Source organism: Chiloscyllium punctatum, chromosome 5 (genome assembly GCF_047496795.1).
Source record: "Chiloscyllium punctatum isolate Juve2018m chromosome 5, sChiPun1.3, whole genome shotgun sequence".
Classification (NCBI taxonomy): domain Eukaryota; kingdom Metazoa; phylum Chordata; class Chondrichthyes; order Orectolobiformes; family Hemiscylliidae; genus Chiloscyllium; species Chiloscyllium punctatum.
In genome coordinates, this window is record NC_092743.1 from 112,723,206 (window position 1) to 112,751,026 (window position 27,821).

At 40.5% G+C, this 27,821-nt stretch overlaps 1 protein-coding gene across 2 annotated transcripts in view; it reads right to left on the reverse strand.

Annotated features, from left to right (window-relative positions):
- The window catches only part of stac (SH3 and cysteine rich domain), a 124,902-nt gene that overhangs the window by 57,330 nt on the left and 39,751 nt on the right, over positions 1-27,821 (reverse strand). For both annotated transcript variants that reach the window (XM_072571078.1, XM_072571079.1), the window contains exons 2-7: positions 23,138-23,411; positions 19,927-20,027; positions 7,337-7,418; positions 7,106-7,221; positions 4,899-4,974; positions 4,437-4,504 (exon numbers count right to left, since the gene is read on the reverse strand). In XM_072571078.1, the coding sequence (XP_072427179.1) occupies positions 4,437-4,504; positions 4,899-4,974; positions 7,106-7,221; positions 7,337-7,418; positions 19,927-20,027; positions 23,138-23,411 (717 nt within the window). The remainder of the gene's footprint in view (positions 1-4,436; positions 4,505-4,898; positions 4,975-7,105; positions 7,222-7,336; positions 7,419-19,926; positions 20,028-23,137; positions 23,412-27,821) is intronic.

Consider the following 27,821-nt stretch of genomic DNA (forward strand, 5'->3'; position numbering starts at 1 on the left):
ATTTGGGAAGCTTGGCTTGTTCAATCCTGCCATCAAAGACTGGGTCCAGTATGTGGAAAAGTGCACTTTTTTTCTGGGCAAGTGACATTGAGGTAGATGAAAAGCAATGAGGAATTCTCCTGGCAGCTTGTGGACCACCAGCTTTATTGGTTATTGGGACTCTAACTTTTCCTGAGTCACCAAATATATAAATCTTTCAAGACTTGGTGAATTCAATTAAGGAATCTTAAGATCCTAAGCCTCTTCTAATCCTGAGATGCTATCAGTCTTACTTGGCAATTCGAGAAACAAGGGAATCCATATCGGGATTTTTGACTAGGTTAAGATGACTGACAGAAGCATGCGACTTTGGTTTGACATTTAATGAGATTTGATATGTGGGATTAATACCCATGTAAAAGGACTGCCAGCTGAAGCTCAGTTGGACTTCCAACAGGCACTACGACTGACTTTATAAGTGAATGTGGCAAATGAAGCAAATGAAATGCAGGGTATTCCAATGGAAGTGGACACTCTCGCCAGTCTGACTGCGCTTGTGGAACACCATTTGAGTGAAGGCAATTGCATAGCCTTATTCAGGACATATCCTTAACAAAGGGACTCTAGGTCAGCCCACAGCAAAACTCCAAAGCAAAGCCAATCCTGAGCAAAATGCTTCTTCAGGGTCCAGGACAGCAAGCCATTGTAGTTGCTGCCATTGTGTAGACTTGAGACAATAAAACAGTCCCACTAGACCTAAATTGAATAACAGAACTTACAGGCCAGTATCCAGGAGAGTACACACCTTGGGAAGTTCACCGATATCTGGTTTGGAACAGTTAAATTTCTTAGCGACATCCAAATCAGAACCAATCAAAATAAAGGTCCAGTTAAATGGTCACCAGGTTCTATTGGAGTTCAATACTGCTGCGGCTGTTTCAGTAATCGCAGAACCAACCTCAAACAAAATTTGTTTTGGACTCCAATCCTTAGGCTTATGCAAGACCTTGGATAGACTGAGAATCTATACTGGAGAACCCTTACAGATTAAGGGTACATTTTCTGGTCTTTTCTGAGAAGTAGCTGATTCAGTTACCACTGACTGTAGTAAAAGACATAGGGTCCAAGCTTGATGGGGCAAAATTTGTTGACAAACATTCAGCTAGATTGGCTCAACATTTTTCAATTAGAAATGGCTGCCTGGGTGAAGTACTGATTAAATAACTGGATGTTTTTTAGGAAGGCCTAAGGGCTATCAAAGGAGCCAAGGTCACCTTGCATCTTGATCAGGAAGCAATTTCACGATTCTGCAGGGGAGGCCCAGTGCCATTTGCTTTATGGGCAAAAGTAGAGGCAGAAATCAGAAGGCCAGAAATCAAAGGAATCATCAAACCAGTCCAGTTTTTGGAATTGGTAGCACCAGTTGTAGTGATTGTGAAGCACAATGGGTAGGTTCTGTTTTGTGAGGATTTTAAACAAACAGTAATCCACTTTTTGCAGCTGAATAAATACCCAATCCCTTGCATAGAGTATTTATAGGAAATGCTAGTGGGGAGAGGTGGGGGGTTGGAGAGGGCTGTCCTTCACAAAGCTGGACCTGCAATTGCAGTTAGATGAGGTTTTCCAGAAATATGCTACAATTAATACCCATATGGTTTGTACCAATATACGAGACTGCCAGTTGGGGTATCATTAGCCTGTGCAATTTTTCAGTGGACGATGAAGAACATTTTAGAAGGTCTACCCCAGGTTGCCACTTACTTAGATGAAGTGCTAATAACAGGGAAGACCAATAAGAAGCACTTAGAGAACTTGGACATAATCCTTAGATGTTTCTCCTAGGAGGTTGTATGCCTTAGCATGTGTGTTCCAGAAAGCCAAGAGACCTACTTGGGTAACAGAATTGACAAGACTGGATTACCTCTGTTGGAAGATAAACTGAGGTTGATCAAAGGACAGATGCAACATTTTTATATACTGTTTTTGCCCACCATGATACAGACTTCCCTGGTTGGATTGGGAAGCTAATGTGAGCCTGAATTCCAGATTGAAAATGAAAAATGCTTGTGATTGGGTATCAATTGCAATTTTCACAGAAGTGCCAACTGAAAAGCCACCTCAGGAAGTCCCTTCCAATTAAGTATAGTTGATGGTCATGGTAGTACGAAGTGCAATCAAAGGCAGGCCTGACCAGCAGCCCAGAGGGAAAGCAGTAGTTGATGGGGCTGGCAGAGACTGCAGTATTGTGATAAATAAAATCTCATGCATGGCTGTCTGAGCACCATTGTAGAGGAGGAATCCTCCCACAAAATGGCCTGTAGCCGTACCCATCACATTCCAGCAGTCTCTGCTAGATTCCTGGTCTGTGGTCAAGAGGCAGCCCAGTTCAATTCTGGGTTCTATCCTTGACTGGAGTGCCAATGCCACGGATAAGACCCCAACCCGCCATTTTCTTCAATTGGTCCATTAACAGACAGAAGTGTCTATCTACTGTTGATAGGAGGATAGCTTCTGCTGTTCAAGCTTATCATGTCTGGTGACAGGTTAGTCACTTGCTACAGGAAAAACTAGCTATAGAAAAAGATATAAGCACATGGTTTGGCAGCCGCATGTGTCGGTAAATGCGGAAAGTCTCCAGTTCCTGCCTCCAAACTAGTTCTGTAGGAGCAGGACAAGCCAGACCTTTTATCTAGATTTGGTACAGCTCAATTGATGGCGGTCAATTGATAGGATTCATTAACAACTATATTGTCATCATAATATGTATGGCTGAAGGCAAATGAAACTGCTCTTTTCCTGCACTATTATAAAAATAGAAAGACAATGCTATGCACAGTGTGTTATTCTGCTGCATCTTTACAAGCTTACCATTAATGGCCTTAAAGGGGCAAGTAATTGCTATAATATTTGAAGGCACTTATAAGCTACTTGCTCAATAGGACATTGGGAGTCAATTCCAAGGTTTTTAAAAATTGTTTGCTATATTTTGCCAACTGTTGCTCTTCTAAGTATAGAAATTTGCGTATGTGACAAGTATGTCTCACATACTAAATGGCTGAGTGTCTTTTTTCTGCCTTGTAGGATGGGATTCTTATCCTTCAGCTTGAGAAACTTTTGGTTACTTAAGAGCAATATCAGTGCTGATATTAAAGTCAACAATTACAATTCACAATCGTTATGATTTAATGAATGGGGTATCCTACATTTCAAAACAAAGGGATTAATGATGATTTACAAACTTTATCATATTTGGGCAACCCTTCTCCAAGTTCATTCACCTGTCTGTGACCCCTACTGCTTTCTAAAGGGAATAGAGTCATAGAGCCACATAGATGTACAGCATGGAAACAGACCCTTCGGTTTAACCCGTCCATGCCGACCAGATATCCCAACCCAATCAAGTCCCACCTGCCAGCACCCAGCCCATATCCCTCTGAACCCTTCCTATTCATATACCCATCCAAATGCCTCTTATACGTTACAATTGTACCAGCCTCCACCACTTCCTCTAGCAGCTCATTCCATACACGTACCACCCTCTGCGTGATAAAGTTGCCCCTTAGGTCTCTTTTATATCTTTCCCCTCTCACCCTCAACCTATGCCCTCTAGTTCTAGACTCCCCGACCACAGGGAAAAGACTCTGCCTATTTACTCTATCCATGCCCCTCATAATTTTGTAAACTTCTATAAGGTTACCCCTCAGCCTCTGACGCTCCAGGGAAAGCAAACCCAGCCTGTTCAGCCTCTCCCTATAGCTCAAATACTCCCACCTGGCAACATCCTTGTAAATCTTTTCTGAACCCTTTCAAGTTTCACAACATCTTTCCGATAGGAAGGAGACCAGAATTGCACACATTATTCCAACAGTGGCCTAACCAATGACCTCCCAACTCCTGTACTCAATACTCTGACCAATAAAGGAAAGCATACCAAGCACCTTCTTCACTATCCTATCTACCTGCGACTCCACTTTCAAGGAGCTATGAACCTGCCTTCCAAGGTCTCTTTGTTCAGCAACACAGAATATGTGGGTTAAAAAAAAATTAAACTAAATTATGGCACTCACCGGAACCTGTGACACAAAAGTACCATGCCACTTCAAAAGATGTATTTCAAGCAGGCAGGCAAGAACATCACCGAGATACCGAAACTGGGATCCACTGATCTAAAGAAATCTCAAAACTACTTTCACTTGTGAAATGATGCCAGTCTTGACAAGGAAAGCCAGCTTCAAAAAGGAATAGTCCCAATTATGGATTCAGAGGATCAGCTGATTTACATATTTGAGCTTTACTCCTTTACAGTGAAAGGAAACATGCGTCTCTCCTAGCTCAGGTTTCCACTCCACTCCTAAGTGCAATCAATGCCAGCTTCTCTTCCATGGCCTTTGTGATTGGAGCTGGTGCATCATAAAATGGGTTACAAGATGGTCTTATCAGGATTGTCAGGTTCCTACCTGAGAACTGGAAGGCTTCCTTTCTACCCTCGTGATATCTTCAAGTCCATTCTCTAGAGAGCCAAATACTACAAAAGAAAGAAAAATGTCATTATTGCTGATAACCAAAACTCACTCATGCCCTGGTTTCTTTTTCTGCTCTGTATGTAACATTGTACTTCATGTCTCATTAAATTGTAAAAGGATGGATTTCAATATTAATCATTTACAACACTTAAAAAGCCAACTGTGAAACAGAACAATAAATAGAACGTGAAAACTGATAAGTTACAAAGAATAATGTTCATGTATCATTGAGATCTAGTTCAATTACAGGCATTAATCAAATGCTGCTTGAAATTTGGTAGCAAAATTCTGTTAACAGAGCAGATGCACATTTTGTAGAATGTTCAGATGCTAAAGTTTCTGGACTCAGTGATTCCAACACAAAGAGCTGAAATGCAGATTTAGTTTCATGCTTACCGCTATCGCTATACTCCCTTGACAGCCCACGTGGAGCATCAGCACCTTCTTCTGGGACTTCAGCCAGGTCTGAAGCCTGGGACAAAATGAAGAGAACAGCAAGTGTGTGTGGTCACAAATGGAAGTTAAGACCAACTACACTGATGAGGTTTCAACAACTTCAGTAAAACGCTAGTTTGAAACAAAACCGAGAAATCTAAAACCAATGAAAAGAATGCTGGAAAGGCACCTGTGCCAACAGTCACGAAAAGGGGCAAAAATGTATTTCAATTAGAATCCCCACAGTGTGGAAGCAGACCATTCAGCCCATTTAGTCCAGACTGACCTTCTAAAGAGCATCCCACCCTGATCCACTCCCCTACCCTATGACCCTGCAATTCTAATTGGCTAATTCACATAGCCCGCATATCCCTGGACACTATGAGTAATTTGGCATGACCAAACCATATAACCTGCATATCTTTGGGCTGTGGGAGGAAAACAGAGCACCCACGCAGACACAAGAAGAATGTGCAAACTCCACACAGACAGTTGCCTGAGGCTGGAATTGAAGCCAGGTTCCAACCGCTGTGAGGCAGCAATGCTAACTACAGAGCCACTGTGCCACCGCAAATTACGTGAGTAGGTAAACAGAATAAAGGAAAGACTGACTGAATGATTTAATGGATAATACAGTTAATCAATAGGCATTTTATATAAATATATCAGGCCTTACTTCTTTAGTCATTTACATAATGTCTGTTAGGAACATACAAACAGGAATAGGCCTTTCAGCCTCGGCCTAATTCACTATTTACTTAGATCAAGGTAGAACATTTCCCTCAATACCACTTTCCCACATAATGTACATGCACCTTGATATCATTCGCCTCCAGAAATCTTTTTTTTAATTTACTCATGGGCATCACTGGCTGGGCCAGCACTTATTACCCATCCTTAGTGGCATTTGAGAAGGTGACAATGAGATGCCTTCTTCTATGAGTCCAGTCTACTATAGGTAGACCCACAGTACCATTATGGATGGAGTTCCTGGATTTTGACCAGCAATATTTCCAACTAGCTATTGATTTCTAGCTTGAGTGTGCTCAATGATAGTGATTCTTCTGACCAAATGATGAAGTGGACATTGATAAAGTATCTGATGATAGTTAGGCACAAGACACTAGCCTAAGTAATTTCTGCAACGAGGTCTTGGGAATGAGATTCACCTCCAACAACCACAATCAGCTGTCTACATGTTAGGTATGACTCCAAACAGCAGATTTCTGCCAAATTCTCATTAAGTGCAGTTTTACCTTGATTTCTTGATGCCACTCTGATTTAATAGCTGGATTGATGTTCTAATTTCAGTAGATTTTGCCCATGCTTACACCAAGACTACTAAACAGGTTATGCTGATAAACTGAAGAAGTTAAGCTTGTCCAATTAAAGAAGGGAATGAGATTTGATAAGATATATCTAAACCATGAGAGATCTGGACACAGTGGATAATAAGAAACTGTCCACATTGATGGAGGGGTTGAGACCCAGACGACATCAAAATAAGGTGATTGGCTAAAAAAAAATCAAAGGCAGTGTGAGAAAACACATATTTGTGGAGTCTCTGGTTAGGATTCAGATTGCAGACCAGACCTGAAGGCTGTGTTAGTTTTGCAGAGAGCTGGAAAAGCCATCAAGGTCTAAATGGCCCCCTTTTGTGCTGTAACATTCTTGATTCAATAACCATGAACCATTTTCAATTACTGAGTCTCTTTCTTAACCAATGTACTATATGTTGGTGTTGAAGTTTGTTGCTGTCTGCCAAACTGAACAATCTGTTTATACTATTGTGATGCTGCATGCACAGCTTTCTCTATTTTACCACCATAAGCAAATTTAGCCTAGGCAATGTTGCAGTGAAAAGAATTAAACTAAAAAGAAAAATTTTAAGACTGAACACTGACATTCTGGATTTGAGTTTCTGGCAGAGAACCTTAACTGCCAACTACTTATCAGGATATTTTAATGACTGCTGGGCAAAGTGCTCTGCCAGAAACTCAATAATGCCGAAAATTATCCTTCTTTTGCAAATGTATCAACTCTATTGTTAACATGGACATTACAAACAGGAGTAAGGGTCTTTGTTTTTAGCTTAGATAGTATATCAAAGGGAGGACTGAGTCAACCAGAGTTAGTGAAAGTACCTGATAGCCGAAAGGATTACTTACAGAATTACGCTGAGGTGAGTCTGATGTACTGCCTGACCCTGACTTCTTAGTTCTTTGAGCCAGGGAAGTTCCAAACCGAAGGGCTTCATATACTGGGTCTATTTTACTGCCGCAAGCTGGATAGGGAAATAAACAGAAAGCAGCAAGTGAGTTGAACGGAACTGCAGCAATATGTCTCACAAATTGACAAGACACACCTTGGCCTCAATACTGGGAAGAACAAGTACTTACCGATAGGCATCACCTCTTTGATGCACCCATATTGTTCATGGATTAATAGCGGAGAGCTATAGTAACGCCGGAACCCCTTTGGCTACCAATGAAAGAATAAGCATATGAGCAGTAATTAGTGGAGGATGATACTCTGGATTATTCTACAGAAGGTGACCATTCAGCCTATCATTTCATTTCGGATAACCTGAAGTTGTGAAAGTCACTAACTAAATTGCTGCAAGTATTTTATTTTTTGCTTTCACATCCCAAAAAGACAAATCATTTTCTAAAACGTCTGTCTTCATATTCAACAGTTTATAAAGATTCAAGTATAATCAATAAAGTAGCATTGGAAACAAGTGTAAGGCATTTAAGTGACCAGAAAGCAGTCAAAACCAATATGAGGTGACTCAAAGTTGCCCTCTGATGATGAGCAAGCCATTCGTTTCTAATAAACTCAAAACTAATAAATACCCTTCAGCCCACCAAGCCCCTCAGAAGAGTAACCCACTTCCCTGTGGCTAATGCACCTAACACTATGGGCAATTTAGTATGGCCAATTCACCTAACTTACACATCTTTGGACTGTGGGAGGAAACTGGAGCACCCGGAGGAAACTCCACACAGACAGTCGCCTAAGGCTGGAATTGAACCTGGGTCCCTGGTACTATGAGGCTACGGTGCTAACCACTGAGCCACTGTGCTGCCCCAATGGGACTTTTTTTTACAAACACTAGCTTTTGGAGTGCTGCTTCTTCATCAGGTGCTAGTTAGTGAGGAAGACCTTTGACACAGAATTTAAAAGGAAAAGATCAAAGGGTCTTTTCCTTATAAATTCTGTGGTCTAAGGTTGTCCTCTCTACCTAGCACCTGATGAAGGAGCAGTGCTCCGAAAGTTAGTGTTTTTTCAATAAACCGGTTAGATAATAAGTTGGTGCTGTGTGATTATTGACCTTGTCCAACTCAGTCCAATACAGTAACCTCCATATCATTCTCAGCAATGACAGAGTAAGAATTAACTTTTAAAAACAGGGGCCAATGGGTAATCTTTACTGTCATGAGGTCTGTTTTGTCTGAGAGCTGAATTTCAACCTTAGTATAGTATAAAGTTAGAACTGCAATCTCAATAATGTCACCTTTCAATCAAGATGCTACAGCAGCAAAGTGTTTGCTTATTTATCCAGATATAAAGAAATCTATACTTGCTGAAAAGCAAGAGGTTCCTATGGCTTCTATTCTTCAACAATCATCACAAAAAAGCAGAATAACTGGTCATTATTCTCAATACAGTTAGTGGGACTTATCTAAAGTAAATCTGCTGGTGTGTTCAGCTACATAACAGCAGTGACTGTATTTTAAAAGCGATCTGTTGATTGTGAAGCAGTTTGCTACATCTTCTGAATATTAAAATATTAAACATGTATCTAAATGCAAGGTATTTCCTTTTCTCCTGAATTGCACATGAATCATATTTAAGGCATTTAAGCTTATGGGAAAACTAGATGCCTGCATTTGTATCGTCTAGGAATTTAGATAACAGGAATGAAGAACTCAAATGCATTAATAATCCAAAGATGAGGGACTTAACTTACAAGGATTGATTGGAGAAGCTGGGGTGATCCATTTTGAACAGAAGATTTAGAGGAGATTTGACAGAGGTTCCCAAAATCATGAAGACAGGGGCAACAGGGGAAACTGTCCCCATTGGTGTATACTTCGAGAACCAGATTTAAAGTGAATAACAAACAAACCAAAAACAACAAGAAAAATTGTTTTTTACACCACGGGTGATCAAATTCTGGAATTTACTGCCTGAAAAGTGCTGGAGACAAATTCAATTGTGGCTTTCTAAAAGGTGAGAGATAATAATCTGAAGAGAAATGTTTGCAGCGCTGCCTGAAAAAGGCACTGAAGTCAAACAGCTGACTTGACCTTACTGACAGCTATCTTGGGCCCAATTGACTCAATGGGATCCTTTGTGCCACTACTCAGTGGGTGGCATGGTGGCTCACAGCTCCAGGGACCTGGGTTCAATTCCAGCCTTAGGCAACTGTCTGTGTGAAGTTTGCACATTTTCTCCATGTCTCCACTGGTATGCTCCAGCTTCCTCCCACAAACCAAAGATGTGTAGGTTAGGTGAATTGACCATGCTAATTTGCACATAGTGTACAGGGATGTGTAGGTTAGTGCATTAGTCAGGAGTAAATGTAGAGTAATAGGGTCTGGGTGGATTACTCTTCAGAGGGTTGGTATGGACTTGTTGAACCAAATGGCCTGTTTCCACACTTTAGGATTCTATGATTCTTCTTTGCATAATCATTCTGGAATTCCATATCTAAATAGATTATCAACAATAATATTATTGCATCAAAATGTATTAAAATAAGCAGTGTAATATCTATGAAATAACCTATAACATTCAAAGCTCCTCTACCATCCTTCCCCGGATCTGACAAGGCAACATTGTACTGATAAGTAGAAGCTGGTGTAAGACAGTATCTTACACTCATTTTTTGACTACATATTCTAGGCCTGCCTGGAGTAAATATTATATGTGTTCAGATCATATCTCTGTGTGTTCACCTGATTTTTTGATACATGACAAATATCAAGATGGTGTTTTGAAAAATTCCTTGCAATGTATTTAACTGAAACAAACTGGATTCAGTCACTTCCTAATTTTCCTATCATGCCTACAATATTACTTTTCACTTGTGTCAAAGCAGCAACTCCAATTAGGTTGGTGAGTTGATTAGGTTTACAGAGTTGGAGTCATACAGCACGGAAACAGATACTACAGCCCAATTTGTTCATGCCAACCAGGTTTCCTAAACTGAAATCCTACTTGCCTGTGTTTGGTTCATACCCCTCTAAATCCCTCCTCCCAATGTACCTGTCCAAATGTCTTTAAATATTGCAATTATACCCACCTCTACCACTCCTTTGGCAGCTCATTCCAGAAATGCACCACCCTCTGTGTGAAAAAGTTGCCCCTTGGGTCCTTTTTTAAATCTTTCCCATCTCACCTTTAACCTATACCCACTAGTTTTGGACTTCCCTACCCTGGGGAAAAGACCTTTGCAATTCACCTTATTCATGCCCCTCATAATTTTATAAACCTCCATAGGGTCACCACTCAGCCTCCTACACTCTTGGAGAAAAAAGTTCCAGCCTAACCAGCCTCTCTGTGTAACTCAAAGCTTCTAGTCTCGGTAACATCCTTTGGAAACTTCTTTGCACCCTTTCTAATTTAATAACACCCTCCCTGTAGCAGGGCAATCAGAATTGTACGCAGTACTCCAAATGTGGCCTTACCAATGTTTGCACAGCTGTTACGTGATGTCCCAACTGGCTGCTCATGCTCCCCTTTGAGAAGTTTTTGCAACTGCTCCAAGACTTCGTTGACCCTGACACCAGGAAGGCAACACACCATCCTGGAATCTCAGCCACAGAAACACTTTCTATGCCTCTGAATACAGAGTCCCCAATTACAATTGTTCACTTAGACTTAGACTTTTCCATACCCTCCTTTGGTGCCAAAGAGCTGGCAGCTGCTGCTATTTTCCACTGAGGGGCTATTCCCTCCAACAGTACCCAAATGGTATTGTTGCTTGAGAGGGGGATAGCCACAGAAGACTCCTGCACTACCTGCCCACTTCTCTTGGCAGTCACCCATCTACCTAACTGAACTTACTGTATCAAAAACTGTAGCACTGGAAAAGCATAACGTCCGAGGAGCAGAAAAGTCGACGTTTTGAGCATAAGTTCTTCATCGGATGCTGGCTGACCAGCTGTGCTTTTACAGCGCCACACTTTTTGACTGATCTCCAGCATCTGCAGTCCGCACTTTCTCCTGAACCTGCGGTGTGACTACATCTCTGAAGCTACTACTTATCACACTTCCTGTCTCCTGTAATTCCTTAGTGTGTCCAAGTGCCATTCCAAGCAATCCATGTGGTCTGAGAGGGACTGCAGCCATTTCCTGCAGACATAATCACCAGGGTCACTCGACTGCTCCCGGATCTCCCACAGGAGGAGCATATCACTCCATTATCTGCCTTCTCTGTTCCTTTAACAACTAGTGCACTTAGGCCCTTACCTTTTGGCTGCTTATCCTCCTGAACCAAACTTGGTATTCACCTAGGCCCACACTTAGACCTACCAGCAGCACTTTGACCATAAAGTGGTCCCTCTCAAAAATGGCCACAAAAATTGCTGGAACAAGACACAATAATGACTCCCTTCCCCACTTCCCCAAATTCCCACATTTAACTCAGCTCCCAGCGTTTTCACTCTCTGCAGCTCACACTCTGTTTCTGTCATCAAGATGATCACCTCTTGTGCTGTAAATATTCTGAGATTCTATGTTGTTTCATCCATTTTGTATGAATCATGGCGAAGGATTTTTTTTGCCTCTTATAACAGAGGGAAACAAAGAGCATCAATAAAGCCCACATTGAGCAGTCTATACGATGGCCCTCCAAAGTAACTTTCTGTTCAGAGACCTCACCAACCAAAGAGAGAAAAGATTTAACTTGAATGAGCCTGTGGCAAATTGTAGGTATAATACTGTTCTTTCATTTAGAAGAAATTTTTAATGTTGGATTATTGCATAATTATAATTGCTTTATCCACTATGCTTTTTGAAGCACTGCCCTTTTCTTTTAGGAACAAGGGTTCGTAAGGTGAACAGATGGTATTACACCTACTTCAAAAAACATAGTGGATTTAGCATCTTAATTTAATTGCACAGTCAATGCTGATTAGATATCATTTGCTTTGGTGTTCAGAATGAAGTAATTGTAATTATGCAACAATCCAACACTTACAATTTTGTACATGTTACTTTAAAATTAGCTGAGTGCAAGATAAATAAAAGAGCTCCCATCACATCTTATTTTGAGCAGTGTCTAGCTATATTGTCATAATGGCTGAAAGATGCAGAAATGACAGGCAAAAACATTTTGTCATGTCAAAAAAACCTTGCTTAATTTAGGTTCCTAGATGCAATATGGCCTGATGATGTCTGACTATCATCAAACACTGAAACATTTATGAAGTCACCTCCAGGTTTTGTATTTCAAACCACTATGTAGGCAAACACTCTACTTCAGTACAATGTGGTCATTTGACATCTTCTTTTAATAACAAGGCTGATCGCTTCCCAGCTGCCTTTCACTTACAAAACACAACTTTTGCTATTTTGATTAAAAATTTAATGGTCACCTTCTAAATGTCAATGCATTGAAACACAATGCTGAGAACATAATGTTCATGCAATCCAATCAGTGCTTTTAAATGAATGATGTGGCTTCATTTGCATTGTTTTAACATTCTTTGACCATTCTTTCTCCTGTGCCTCTGAAAGTATCAATTCCTTCTGGTCATGTGGTTCTAAGTACCCTGCATATCTTTTGTTATCTTCTCCAATTGGTTATTGCTAATGCATAATTATTGCCAATGAGGAATAGCACCTTGTTGACAGCTGGATATATTCAGTTACCAAAAACAGAAATTACTGATGAAACTCAACAGGTCTGGCAGTACCTATGGGAAGAAAAGAGAGTTAACATCTCAAGTGTGGAAACTCTTCATTAGAACTGATAGCAGCTAGGAAAAAAAAGCTGGTATTTAGGGGTTGGTGGTGGGGAAGACGTGAGCAGGTAGGTGCCGATGGAACCCATAGAGAGAGAGAGAGAGAGATACAGGCGAGAGGATTACTGATAGTGTGCCAAGCCAGGACAGAAACTGAAAATAAGTGATAATGAGAGGAGAGAGTGAGTTGGCTGTGCTGGAAACAACCTGACAGAACCATGATGTTGGGGTGTGTAAAAAAAGTGAAGGAAGGAATCAGGCTCTAACGTTATTGAACTTCATGTTGAGACTCAGAGGCTGCACGGCCCCCAAACAGAAAGTGAGATGTTGTTCTTCGAGTTAGTACTGAGGCCCGCTGGAACACTGCAGCTTAAAGCAGGAATGTTGGTGTGGGAACACATTGATGTGTTGAAGTGACTGGCATCTGGAAGCTTGGGATTATTTTTACAGAGAGAACAGAGGTATTCTGCAAAGTGGTCACCCAGTCTGCATTTCATCTCCCCAATGTAGAGGAGACCACACTGTGAACAATGAATAAGTAGACTAGATTGAATGAAGTATAGGTAAATCACTGCTTCACCTGGAAGTTATGTCTCATGCCTTGTACAGTGAGGAGGGAAGAGGTAACCTGGTAAGTGTTAGACATTCAGCAATTGCATGGGAAGGTGCCTTATGGCTGTGGGGAGATGTTGGGAATGGACAAAGAGTGAAGCAGGATATCCCAGATGGAATGGTCTCTGCACAAGCTGCGTTTGACTTGTTCTTTGAGGGCTGTCAATGTGATGTTGGTCACCTTAATTCTCTGCTCCCCTCACCCATTCGAACATACCTCTCTCTGACCTGACTGCACTCCATGCTCTTGGATATAATCCTGACTTTGTCATCAAGTCTGGTAACAAGGTGGTGCTGTTGTTATCTCACAGACTGATCTCTACATTGCAGAAGCTGAGTGCTAGCTTGTAGATACCTCCTTCTATCTCACCTGGACCATGTCCCCACTATTGAACTTCAACCTCATCATATCTTGGGATCTCCCAAAGATAGCCTCCCAGCTCATACTTCCTAAACCCCACATAGTCGTCTTTGATCTTCTCTCAGAATCCACAAACAGGACTGTACCTAGATAGATCCATTGTTTCTTCCTATTCCTGCTCCACAGAACTTACTTTTTCCTTCTTTGACTCAATTGTTTTTCTCCTTGTCCAAACCCTCCCCACTTACAACTCCTAATCTTCTGATTCTATATCAGTTTCAAAAGTTCCAGTTCCTGCGATACAGTCATCTACTCCTCACCATGGATATGCAATCCCTTGAGACAGCTATTCCCCATCAGGATGGTCTTACAGCCTGGAAAGGTGGCCTGAAGCATTCGCATCCACACCTCTCAGCCTGACTGAGATCGTCTTCACTTTGAACAACTTTGCCTTTAACTTCTCCCACTTTCTTCAGGTCAAAAGGATGGCCATGGATATCTGAACGGGCCCTAGTTAAGCCTATTGCTTTGTGGGGTACATAGAACATACTTGTTCCAGTCCTACTCAAGCCCCCACCCATAACTCTTCCTCTGGTACATTGATGGCATCATCGGTGCAGCTTCCCATTCTCATTTGGAACTTGAAAGTTTCTAATTTCTCTTCTAATTTCCACATGCCCTCACCTTCACCTTTTCCAGTTCTAACTCCTCCTTTCCCTTCTGTTTCCATTTTTGGGGCTAGGCTAGCTACCGATATCCAGTACAAACCCACTGACTCCCACAGTTACTGGGACTATACATCCTGAGGCCCTGCTTCCTGTAAGCACTCCATCCCATTCTCACAGTTTCTCCATTTACATCGCAAATGTTCTGATGATGCTAACCTACAGTGGTGGCCTCAGAAATTTCCACCTTTCCCCCTCGCCTCCTTTGTCAGCATTCCGCAGGGACTGTTCCAACTGGGATACCCTGCTCTACTCTTCGTCCATTCCCGACACCTTCCCAAGCAATTGCTGAAGGTGTAACACCTGTTTATTTCCCTTCTCCATCCTCACTATCCAGGGCCCCATACATACATTCCAGGTGAAGCAGCAATTTATCTGTACTTCATTCAATCTAGTTTATTGTATTCCCTGCTCACAATGTGGTCTCTTTTTTATGCTGGGTAGACAAAATGCAGACTGGGTGATCACTTTGCAGAACACCTATGTTCTGTACATAAAAGTAACTGAGCTTCCAGTTGCCTGCCACTTCAACATACCACCATGTTCTCTGGTCAACATCACTGTTTAAGGCTTGCTGCAGTGAAGCTCAGCGCCAACTGGATGAACAGCTTTTTGTTTTCCACTGGGGACACTGTGGCACCTGGGACTCAACATTGAGTTCAAGAGCTTTACAGCTTGATTTTGTCCTTCCACTTTTTCTACCCACTCCCTCAGACTCTGATCCTTTCAGCACAGGCAAATCATTCTCTCAGTTCTCATTATCAATAAACCATTTTCTCCTCTGTCCTGGCCCACTATCAATAATTTCCTCATCTATAGAACATAGAACATTACAGCGCAGTACAGGCCCTTTGGCCCTCGATGTTGCGCTGACCTGTCATACCAATCTGAAACCCATCTGACCTACACTATTCCATGTACGTCCATATGCTTGTCCAATGATGACTTAAATGTACTTAAAGTTGGCGAATCTACTACCGTTGCAGGCAAAGCATTCCATACCCTTACTACTCTCTGAGTAAAGAAGCTACCTCTGATATCTGTCCTGTATCTATCACCCCTCAATTTAAAGCTATGCCTCCTCATGCTCGCTGTCACCATTCTTGGAAAAAGGCTCTCCCTGTCCACCCTATCTAACCCTCTGATTATCTTATATGTCTCTGTTAAGTCACCTCTCAACCTTCTTCTCTCTAACAAAAACAGCCTCAAGTCCCTTAGCCTTTCCTTGTAAGACCTTCCCTCCATACCAGGCAACATCCTAGTAAATCTCCTCTGCACCCTTTCCAAAGCTTCCACATCCTTCTTGTAATGTGATGACCAGAACTGTACACAATACTCCAAGTGCAGCCACACCAGAGTTTTGTACAACTGTAGCAAAACCTCATGGTTCTGGAACTCGATCCCTCTATTAATAAAAGCTAAAAAACTGTACGCATTCTTAACAACCTTGTCAACCTGGCTGGCAACTTTCAAGGATCTGTGTACCTGGATACCGAGATCTCTCTGCTAATCTACACTACCAAGAATCTTACCATTAACCCAGTACTTTGCATTCCGATTACTCCGACCAAAGTGAATCACCTCACACTTGTCCACATTAAACTCCATTTGCCACCTCTCAGCCCAGCTCTGCAGCTTATCTATGTCTCTCTGTAACCTACAACATCCTTTGTCACTATCCACAACTCCACCGATATTAGTGTCGTCTGCAAATTTACTAACCCACTCTTCTACGCCCTCATCCAGGTCGTTTATAAAAATGACGAACAACAGTGGACCCAACACCGACCCTTGCGATACACCACTGGTAACTGGACTCCAGGATGAACATTTTCCATCAACAACCACCCTCTGTCTTCTTTCAGCAAGCCAATTACTGATCCAAACTGCTATCTCCCAAAATCCCATTCCTCTGCATTTTATACAATAGCCTACTGTGGGGAACCTTATCGAATGCCTTGCTGAAATCCATATACATCACATCAACCGGTTAACTCTCATCTACCTGTTTGGTCACCTTCTCAAATAACTCAATAATGTTTGTGAGGCACGACCTACCCTTCACAAAACCGTGCTGACTATCTCTGATCAAATTATTCTTTTCGAGATGATTATAAATCCTATCTCTTATAACCTTTTCCAACACTTTACCAACAACTAAAGTAAGGCTCACTGGTCTATAATTACCAGGGTTGTCTCTACTCTCCTTCTTGAACAGGGGAACCACATTTGCTATCCTCCAGTCTTCTGGCACTATCTGCCAACCCCTTTCATATCACTCTCCCTCTCCCACTCTGAATTCTGTCTGCACCTATTCGTTTACCTATCCTCACCACAAACCTCATCTTCAGCATAAGTACCAGTTCTTTTGAGCTGCTATGAGTTCAGATGAAGAGTTACTGGACTCAAAATATTAACTCTGCTTTCTTCCCACAGATGATGCCAGGTCTACTGAGTTTCACCAGCAATTTCTGTTTTTGTTTCGGATCTCCAACATTTACAGTTTTTGGTTTTACATTATTATTAACCCTTACCATGCCCTGAGCTAAACTGAAATGGCTGTTTGAGCCATCGAGTGTATATCAGCTCCCTACAAAAGAACTTCATTGAGTCACATTCCTCTGCCCTTTCCCCACACCCTGCAAATTATTTTCTCTTTAGATAATGACCTAGTCACTTGAAATGCCTTGATAGAATCTGTTTCCACCACACTATCAGGGCATGTGTCATAGATCCTAACCACTTGCTACATAAATAATCCTTTTTGCCAATCCCCATCAGTCAATATCTTCTAAATCCTTTTTATTTCCTATTTTATTCCCACTTATGATTTTGAACATCATAATTACATCTTCTAAAGAGAACAGTCTCAGCTTCTCCAATCTATAACATTCTTTGCTCTTTTCTCTCCTGGTGCTTTGCTATAATTCCTTCGTGCACCTTCTCTAATGCCTTCATATCCTTTTTGAAAGTGTGTTGCTTTGAGCTGCATGCAATACTAAGATGAGATCAAACGAATGTTTTACACTTGTTGGTGATCACCTCCTTGCTTTTGTACTCTATGACCGTATTTCAGAAGCCCAGGATCTTGTATGCTGTCTTCATGTTAATCTCAATCTGTCCTGCCACTTTCAATGACTTGTGAACATATGCTCCTAGGTTCTTCTGTTCCTATGCCTGCTTCAGAAATTATACATTTTGTTTTATATTGTCTCTCTTCATACTTCCTACCAAAATCAACACCTTTTCCATTATCTTTTATCATTCTATTAGCCTAATGAAGTTTAACACTATCATCACAGTTCACAACACCTCCACGTTTTGTGTTATTCATACAGTTTGCCTATACAAACATGTCAAGGTCGTTGATATATATCAAGATAATTAGATTCTAACACCATCTGACAATAAACCATCAATCTTAAAACACTTGGGTTTCTTGTCACTTAGTCAATTTTATATCTATGTTTCTATTGTCTCTTACATTTCACGAGTTTGCACACAAACTTGTTGTGACAACGCCTCAATACCTGCAAACATACACTGTGTCACCTCATCAAAAAGGCTAAGCAAGTTAGTTAGTTACAACTTACTTTGAACAAATCTGTGCTGGAATTCTATGGGACTTATTTGACAGAAAGCATGATAAAGGACATTGGTTGATTCTCTTCGCTTTAACTTTGGAGCAAGAAGGTCAATTGTGGTGCCTATATTTTTGAATTATGTCTCTCATTTCATGCGAATCATCAACTGATTTTTCTAATCTGAGATCTGAGTATAGTCTCGAGTCTGACCTATGTTGTCAAAGATATCACGGTGGGTCAGTGGTTAGCACTGCTGCCTCACAGCAGTAGGGTCCAATTCCAGCCTTGGGCGACTGTCTGTGTGGAATTTGCACATTCTCCCATGTCTGCGTGGGTTTCCTCCCACAGTCCAAAAACGTGCAGGTTAGGTGAATTGCCATACTAAATTGCTCATAATATTAGGTGCATTAGTCAGAGTGAAACGGGTCTGGGTGGGTTACTCTTGGAGGTTCGGTGTGGACTGGTTGGGTCGAAAGGGCCTGGGTATGAAGAACTGTGTGGTATTTGATGGAAAACAGCAAGTTTGTGTACTGTCCTGGTCAGTTTAACTTCTCACTAGCTTAATGATTGTGGCATCTGGGAAGAATTTTGCTACTTCTCTTATGAGCTTTTGCATGATTCTGATGTCACACCTCATGCCTATGAACAGAGTAATTATTAATCTTCAAATACTTCTGGTGAGCCTACAGCTGGTAGTGTGATTACGAGAGTCCTGATGGAGGGCTTTTGCCTGAAACGTTGATTTTCCTGTTCCTCAGATGTTTCCTGACCTGCTGTGCTTTTCCAGCACCACGCTCTCGACTCTAATCGCCAACATCTGCAGTCCTCACTTTCGCCTGAGTGTGAGTGTTTACTGGTTAGCCAGAAACATGTGGCAGTTGTACAGTTGTAGCGCAATAGCTGTCCCATGTTGAAAGACGCTTTGAATTTCTTGAATTATACTGATTCTGAAGGAGATGGACACAGACACACACACACACACACCAAAGAATATGAAGACGGTTGCAACACCAAGTCTTCTGGTCCAGTTCTTCAGATTACATATCTGATTTCAAAGTCTGCTTTAGCTTGTTAATCCAAATGATGAGTCATTTTAAATTAAAAAGTTTTCCAAGTAAGAAAGTCATTTGGCAAATTTAAATCAGAACAGCTGCTTTCATTACTCGTGTCTTTATCGTTTTGCTGGGTAGATTCTGCATTTAGATCCCTAGTTACACCACATAACCTCCAACTATATCCACTTTCAATCTAAAACCTGTGAACAACTCTAGCCTTTACTAATCTAACCCTTGGTCAAATAGCCAGATATGCTTTTCAATTCTCTTTCGCTAATCATTCTCCATACTGTCAGGAGAAATTTACGCAAGCACTTCCCATTGGACCAGTCCTCCAACAACATAAACATTTCGTTCTTTTTTCTCAGAGTCTTTTAAACAATATAGTCAGCCTTTTTCAGGATCATATTAGTTTTTCTATGCCAGAATGAAAAATACAATTTGATTTACGGAAAGAATGTTGTAAATTTAGCAATAACTTCCAGTTCTGTTGCTTTGCTTCTGAATACGCTCCATAACGTGCTCTGTGAAATAATTTTTATTAGTTTTTTGATGGATAATCTCTGCAAATTTTAAAAGCTGCAAATCACAATCAACCCTCAAGGGATTAATCTTTGAGCATACAGTGTTCTGTCTGTTTCTATGGTAACCATACTATATACACAGTGCTTCTTACCAGCTTGCCCATGCATCGCTGCTGTTCAACACCATCAATGCATTTGTGATGAATACTCATTTTACAAGCCTTGCAGCGCAGCCCAAGTTTGGCATTGGTGCCTGTCAAATAAATACACATCACAAGTTAAATCAATATTTTCCATATATCCAGTTAGCAATTAAGTGATCTGAATGAACAGAGAGTGCATTTAATGGCACATATTAACCTGAAGCTATATCAATACAGACAACTGCAAATAAATAACAATTGAACTCTCTTAAAACCATGTCGGGCATAATTTTCTATAATTGGTTTTTGACTCACTGTTTCCTCCAATGCGTGGTTTTAACCCACACAATAATTAATTATAAAAATTATAAAACTGGAATAACCCATTTGATCCAATTATTCATGCAATGTGTCCAACATTGTGAGCAACAGCCCTAAGCACAGGCACCCGTCCTACCCCAAATTCCTTCATTTTTTTCTTTACCTCAGCCACCTATCCTTAAATATTAACAATATTCTTCCTCCAATCACTAACTGTGGTAGTGCACTCTACAGTGTCTCAAATTTATGAAGATGAAACATTTCTCCTATTCCATGCCTAGATATCCTAGACTTAATCTCACATCCATGGTGCCAGATCCTAAAACTCTCAGTTATTGAAACTATCTAACATACCTTTTCATAATGTCATGCACCTCCGTTTAAATGTGACCTGGTAGAATTCCTCCTAATATCCTATCCATAAAGGAACCCTGGGGTCAGCTTGATTTCTCCCAATCACGATCATGACACCTTACCTTGTCTTGGCACAATTCAGTGGAGCATAACACACGCATGCTGCACAGAGGGAAATATATTGTTTAAGTGTGGCCTGATTTTGCTGGGTTTTAAACCACTAAATGGAGAGAAACAGAATTAATTTTTCAGGTCAGAGACATTTCATATGACAGGTCCTGACAAAAATTTACTGACCTGAAACGTTAACTCTCATTCTCTCCACAGATGCTATTCGATCTGCTGAGTACTTTCGGCAATTTTTGTTTTTATTCCAGCATCCACAGTATTTTATTTTGTTTAAGTCACTAAATTCTGTTAATCAAATGAAGCTACATGATTTAGCAATGCAAAGACTATTACAATAATCATAAGGAGTGATACATTTCTGTCAATAGATACCAACAATAGTACATTTCATAAATATGGAATTCCTTTAAAACATGCTTTACAAACCACAAAGTGTAGCACATAAAAATAAAAATCAATATTTCTGCTTCAATTATTATTATAATTATGCATTAAAAATCATCGTTCATTAATAAATGGGATTCTGGTTCTCTTTCAACCCTTCAATGCTTGTAAATATCCCCAAACTAATCAATAATCCAATTTTTGTGCAGTTTTTTATAAACTTGTTTGACATGTTGGCAACAAGTTAACAAGAAGCATTAATTAAGGAGGAGGTGAGCAAACCAATAGGAGACGGAATTCTGTATGGGAAGAAAAATGAGTATTTTCTGAAATAGAAAAATACGACCAACTGGATGATAGCAAAGAGATTTGACGGACTATGTGCACAGTTCACTTACAGCCAGCAGGAAAAAACAATGGCATAATGACCTTTATCTCAGAAGGACTGCCTTACAAAAGAGCTATTGCTGCAGTTGTCTCGGGCTTTGATCAGATATCATCTGGAGTGCTAGGCACTGCACCTTGGAAAGCATACATTGTCCTTGGAAGTCATACTGTGCAGATTCACCAGAAAGAGGGTTGGATCAGAGGGGAAAAAAAATTCTGGTGTGGAAATGAAGAAAGGGAGTCAAAATCTTAAAATCTGAGCCTGGCCAGGAAGGAGCAACATCAGGGAACATTTTTCCACATAAAGGGTAGTGGGGTAGTGAAACTGTCTTCTCCCAAAAGGCTGTGGCTGCTGACAAAATTGGAGCTGACAAGACTGATGATCAATAAGATTCATTTTATAAACAAATATTTAGGGATACAAATGTAAAGCAAGTAAATAGTATTAAGATACATATACAACATCCATTATTGGGAAAATGCTAGAGCTCATTATTGAGAAAAAAAAGCAGGACATTTGAAAAGCATTACACAATCAAACTGAGTAAACATGGTTTTCTGAAAGTGAAATCATTTTTGACAAATTTGCTAGAGTTATTTGATTATATAACAAGCAACTTGATAAAGGGCTGCCAGTAAATGTAGTGTATTTGGTATTCCACAGGGGGATTGTTAATGTGCCATACAAAAATATTATTGCACAATCAATCAGCTTGTAGTATTGAAATAACATATGTGCATGGATTGGTTAACAAATGAGAGAGAGGCAGGACTAATGGGTGCTTTCAGGTTGAAAATATACCACTATTAGAATGACACAAAGATCAGTCTATGGCCTCAATTACTTACTATTTGGAGGAGGGGGATGGTAAATTGCAAGGTATCCAAATTTCCTGATGATACAAAATTGGTGGATGTCTATAATTGGGCAAGTATTAGAGTATATTATAGAAGATGTAATTGCACAGTATTTTGAAATACATAGCATGATGAAGCAGAACCAGCGTGGCTTTATGAGGGAAAAATATGCTGAGCAAGTTTACTAGACGTCTTTGAGGAGAGAACAAGCAAGTAAGATAAACAGGAAGCGGTGAATGTAATACATTTGGATTTTCAAAAGGCATTTAAAAAGGTGTACATTATACTCCAAACCATGGTGTTTGAGGTAGTATATTAGCACAAATGGAGAATTGGCTAACTTATATAAAACACAGAACTGGGATAAGGGGAGCCTTTTCAGAATAGTAAACTGTAAGAAGTGATGTACTTGTGCTGGGGTCACAATTAATTACTATATAGAAGTGATAACCAATTTAAAATTGGGGTCAGTTAGTTTGGTTGACTGGACAGTTGGTTTGCTGACATTAATATTAGGGACTCTTCTTCTCAACCTCTTCCCTCGCTTGAGAGAACGACCCTCTGGATGATGGAGACATATATGCAGATTCATTCTTACAATGACGCTTTGGTATTATCAACAATTATGTTGCCTACAAGAAAGATCTTAAATTCAGTGCAAAAGAACCCTCAAAGTATCACTTGAAAGATGGGTAAATCTAATAATAGCAATTCTTGTCCAAAGATTCATCCTTAAAAATATGAAGAAAATCAACATGCTTGCACACTTCACAAGGGAACTGCTTACCGACGATCATGTGGTTGCAGGTATCGCAAAAGGTTGGTTTCTTGAAAACGTATTCGAGGAAGGAGTGCGTCCTGTTCTCATACTGCCTCTGAGTTTTAGTTGGGGTGGACGTTTGACTTTCGGAGACTGGGAGCTGTCCAGTGCTGGAACTGACTCCAGGCAGTAGTTCTACCTGCAGCTTTGTCTCACTGCTTGTCCGTTGGAAGAAGTTCTCTGCACTTTTACTCCGGAGACCTTTTGTTTTAAATGACAGTGACCGCTTTAGCTTCTGCAGCTGCAATCGAACAGAAATGTTTTTTAAGTAGATGAGGGACATGATGATGATGTAGAAAAATAGAAACAGATGTACTGAACGCTAGAGTTCTAGCTTTGCTTCTGAAAGTATACAAGGTTACCTTAGCTGTGCTACGTTTGAAACTGTATCCTTGGAAAATGCAGTGATCACATTTCTAGGCACTCATTGTTGTTTTCAATTAATGAGGCAGTGCTGTCAGGGGCCTAGCATAGATACTGACTAATGTTGTTTCTATCTGCTTAAAATATTCTTAGTAATCTCCTATCACTACCTGTTACCTTTTGATGACTTGCTAAAGACTATTACTTGTGGATATAACTAAAAAGTGAGTGGCCATATGATCTTTGGCAGTGAATGGGATCAGTTCCAAGTCAGATGATGTTGCTTTCTGGAGCTTACAAACATGCTCTAGCAGAAGTCATAAGGCAATGATAAAGAGGCAAATCAAAGTCAATATTCCCTCCCACAAACCAAACTCACTGAGGCTATCTACAGCCACTTGCCTTGGTTCAGTTGAGATTCAGCTGAGGCTTATTATATTTTTGGTTTATGTTCATTTCTTTTTCATGTTTCAGCACCACAGATAAATGAAGTGTCATTAACTAGCTTATTGAATATCATTAAAAGGCTAATGTACTTGAAAGACTAAACTGATCTTGCTGTTTGCCTCACGCTTCTTTCCTTTTCTTGTCTTTAATATGGACCCCGAATGTCCCCAGTGTTTCATATGTCATCACCACTCCCCCAATAACCTTCCCCAAGCTGTCAAACTTGATTTATTCAGCCTTTGGTCCTCAAGCTCCATGACACTTCAACTATCAATCTGCTTAATCATACCCTCACCTCCAATTATAATGCTCTTGTTTCTGTCAAAGCCTTTCACCTTTCCAATGACTGATCTCCCTGAAGGAGGGATTTCATCTTCACTCCATCAATTTCAGGGATGTAGATTTGGGGCACAACTAGATTAGACATTCATTTCCAGATCCACATCAGAAATTGTTGGATGCTTCATGCAGTATTCAAGACCATGATGGAATGCAATGATGATAATACTTTAAATAAAATGTAGTAAATGTAATCAAATGAAGTTTGTTTACTTCTTTTCCTCTTCTTACTGTTCTTTTCTTAGCATCTCTCAGCTGTCCTTTCCATTTTCACCTCAATTTTAAAATACACTCTTCATCAAATGCCTCCATGACATCACCTTTCCCAATGTTTGTGGTTTCTACATCTTAAGAAATTTAGAATAATTCTGCATTTTTCAATTCTGACCTCTTTTACATCTTCCATCATAGCCCAGCCATTTGTGGGTGTGAATTCAAACATTTAAGTACTAAAATCTAAAATTCTAATCTTAGACCTCCTAGTCTCTCCATGTGGTTTCACTCCTTTTACACACTCCTTAATAAACTCACCTCCCAAACCAAACTTTTATCAGCTATCCTAATATCCCTTCTTTAACTTGGCATCAACGTTTTTTTTAGATCATTTTCCATACAAGATAATGATACGTCCCCTTAAATTTAAAGGGACTATATAGAAATAGGATGCTCATGCTATTGCAATCAAGGTCAGAGATAGTCGGGATTGGTGGAGGAGATCACCAGATCAGACATCCTGGCACGTGGACAGTGTGAAAGTGGACTAAGGATTGGGAGAAAGGGGATGGCTTGGGAATGGGGTTTGGATAAAGGCTGGAGGTCAGGGAAACTGGTGCTTGGTTGGGGTGTCAGAGAAGCAGGATGTGATGGGGTGAGTCCCTAGATTTCCTATGGAGCTTCAACATGTTGAATGGCAGCAGTGCTTTGAAAGTTTCTGCAAGCAATGGGGTAAAGGTTCCAGGAAATCTGTAGAGGAAGGGTCTATGAATGCTGGATCACCTCCTGCATCCTTGGATCACTAGGTGAGGGAATGCTGAGGGTTGTTAATGGATTAGAAGGCACTGATAAAGACAAAATAATCTTGACGTGGAAGGAGAAAGCTTAGGGAGAAGGTTTTACAGCTTTTCAAACAAAGTAGTTTTCAGGCTTTCTGGGATCTGGAAAATTCTACATGACAGCAAGGTTTACTTGCCTTGAGGGAATTGGGCTTCATCAATGATACGAATTAAATTGCTGTTGATCCTTTTAAAAACCATTAAACTCCAATTCCTCAACATGCTTTTACCACTCATTTTCCTCCCTCCGCTATGTCTATTGCTTCTTTTATAGTCTTTAATAATCCACATCACATTGTCTGTTGCTAGCTATTTCTTATTTTTATTTTCCTCCCTTCAGATATTTAAGCATAAATTACCTGCTCTTTAAAATTATGGGTGACAATAATAGGCTGGAAGGTACAGTTTTCTGATTTACTCTCCATTGTGCAATGGAAATGCAGATATACATATGCAGCATTAGTGAACTTTCCATTAAACAATCCGGAACAAACAAATTTTAATGTTTTTGAATTAAATTGCTTAAACATGCTTGTTTATTCAAATCTTAAAGAATCTTTCTGGCATTAAAATTAAGCCTTGAACAATGAGAAACATTCTTAATAATAAGCTGAATCTATTCTCTATAAGCTATATTTTTCTCCTAACACAGAAACTGTGATGATAGGCATTCACTCTCAAGTTTGATCATCTGACCTATTCATGACGGAAAACAACATTCTATCATCACTTCCCTGAAGTACAGCTTTGAGAACTCAATATCATAATTGAGAAAACAAAAAGTGTTCACAGACGGGGAAGTTTCAGCTTGGTTTGCCATTCAGCCTGACAAGAAAGTATAAACTAATCCTGACAGTATTAGCAAATCCCTCTGTGAGGGCATCAGTCCTAGTCCTGTTAAAATGTATCCCGTCCAACTTGTACAGGTCCCCCTGCTCCAAACCTTGTTCCAATTCCTGGAAAATCTGGTGCCCTCCCTCCGACACCAGTTCTCCAACCACATGTTCAATCGATTAATCATCCTGCTGTTATTTTCACTAGCACGTGGCACTGGAAGTAACCCTGAGATTACTGCCCTTGTGGTCTTGCTTTTCAATTTTCTTTCCAACTCCATGAAATCTGCTTTCATGATCTCATTCCTCTTCCCATCATCAATGTGAACCACAATATCTGACTCATCCCATTCCCCTAAAAGAATGTCTTGTAGCTGCCTTGTGACATCCTTGACCCTAGGAGGGAACATATAATCTTGAAGACACGTTTCATGCTGCAGAAATGCCAGTCTGAATCCTTGATGTGGAGGCGCTGGTATTGGTCTGGGGTGGGCAAAGTTATAAAATCATACAACGTCAGGTTGTAGTCCAACAGGTTTATTTGAAAGTACAAGCTTCCGTAATGCTGCTCCTTCATTTAATCCTGACCGTGGAATCCACCATATGTATTGTGTTTTCATTTTCCATTGCAGGTGAGATGATTTTGCTGTCATGGACCTGTTTCAGACTCCACTCCCTTGAAGACCCATCATTCTAACCCTCACCAGCTTCCAAAATAGAATACTGATTGGCAAGCATGTAGACAGCGGGCTCCTGCATTATTTTTGGTCTTCTCAGACTACCTCATAATTCCCTATTCACTCTCTCCATTTCTCACCTGCAATGTGACCATTTGCTTAGTTGCTATCCACACAGTCCTCTGTCTCGTACATATACAGCCATGATCCCAGCCACTGCCCAAGTTCTGAAACCTCGAGCTCAAGCTTTGTGCAGCCAGTGACACTTCCTGCTGATGTATTTGTTTGGGTCTGCCCATGATTTCATACATACTGCAGGATGTATAGTTCTCTTGTCCTTACCATCCTGACATTCTGAAAACTATTTGTTACCCTTAGAATGAATGCAAACTTTACTACAAAATTTATTTTTCTTCACTGTTAGTTTGTTTTACTTTGCTCATGCTACGTCCTGAAATTCATGTAGCTGCTGTCTCTTTGTAAATCATACATTTTAAAAATATTTTAGGCTATTTAGGCTTAGCCATTATCAACAGCTTCTCACCAACCAATGAACTTACAGATTTCCTTGGATTATCTTTCACACTCGACCTCTCTCAGTGCTGAAGCTGCTCCCCACTCTCCATGTTTTCAAACGTGCTGCCTCCTCTCTCGATGTTGTGTTCATAATGAAGACATACTTCTCTCTCCACATTCTTTAATATTCTTGTTGCCTCCTCTCTCTCAGTGCTGTGTTCAGATTAAGTGTCTCTGCATGCTCTTTCAAACTTGATGCCTCCTCTCTCTCACCACTGTGTCCAGAATGTAGCAGTGAATGTTTATTGTATTGCCAGGTGTCTCATGTACTATCTATGTTTGCCAATGGAGGAATCCATCTCAAACACAAGCAGGATATGGTGCTAGGCCATTGCGATAACCTGGTCTTCCATGAAAAGAATTA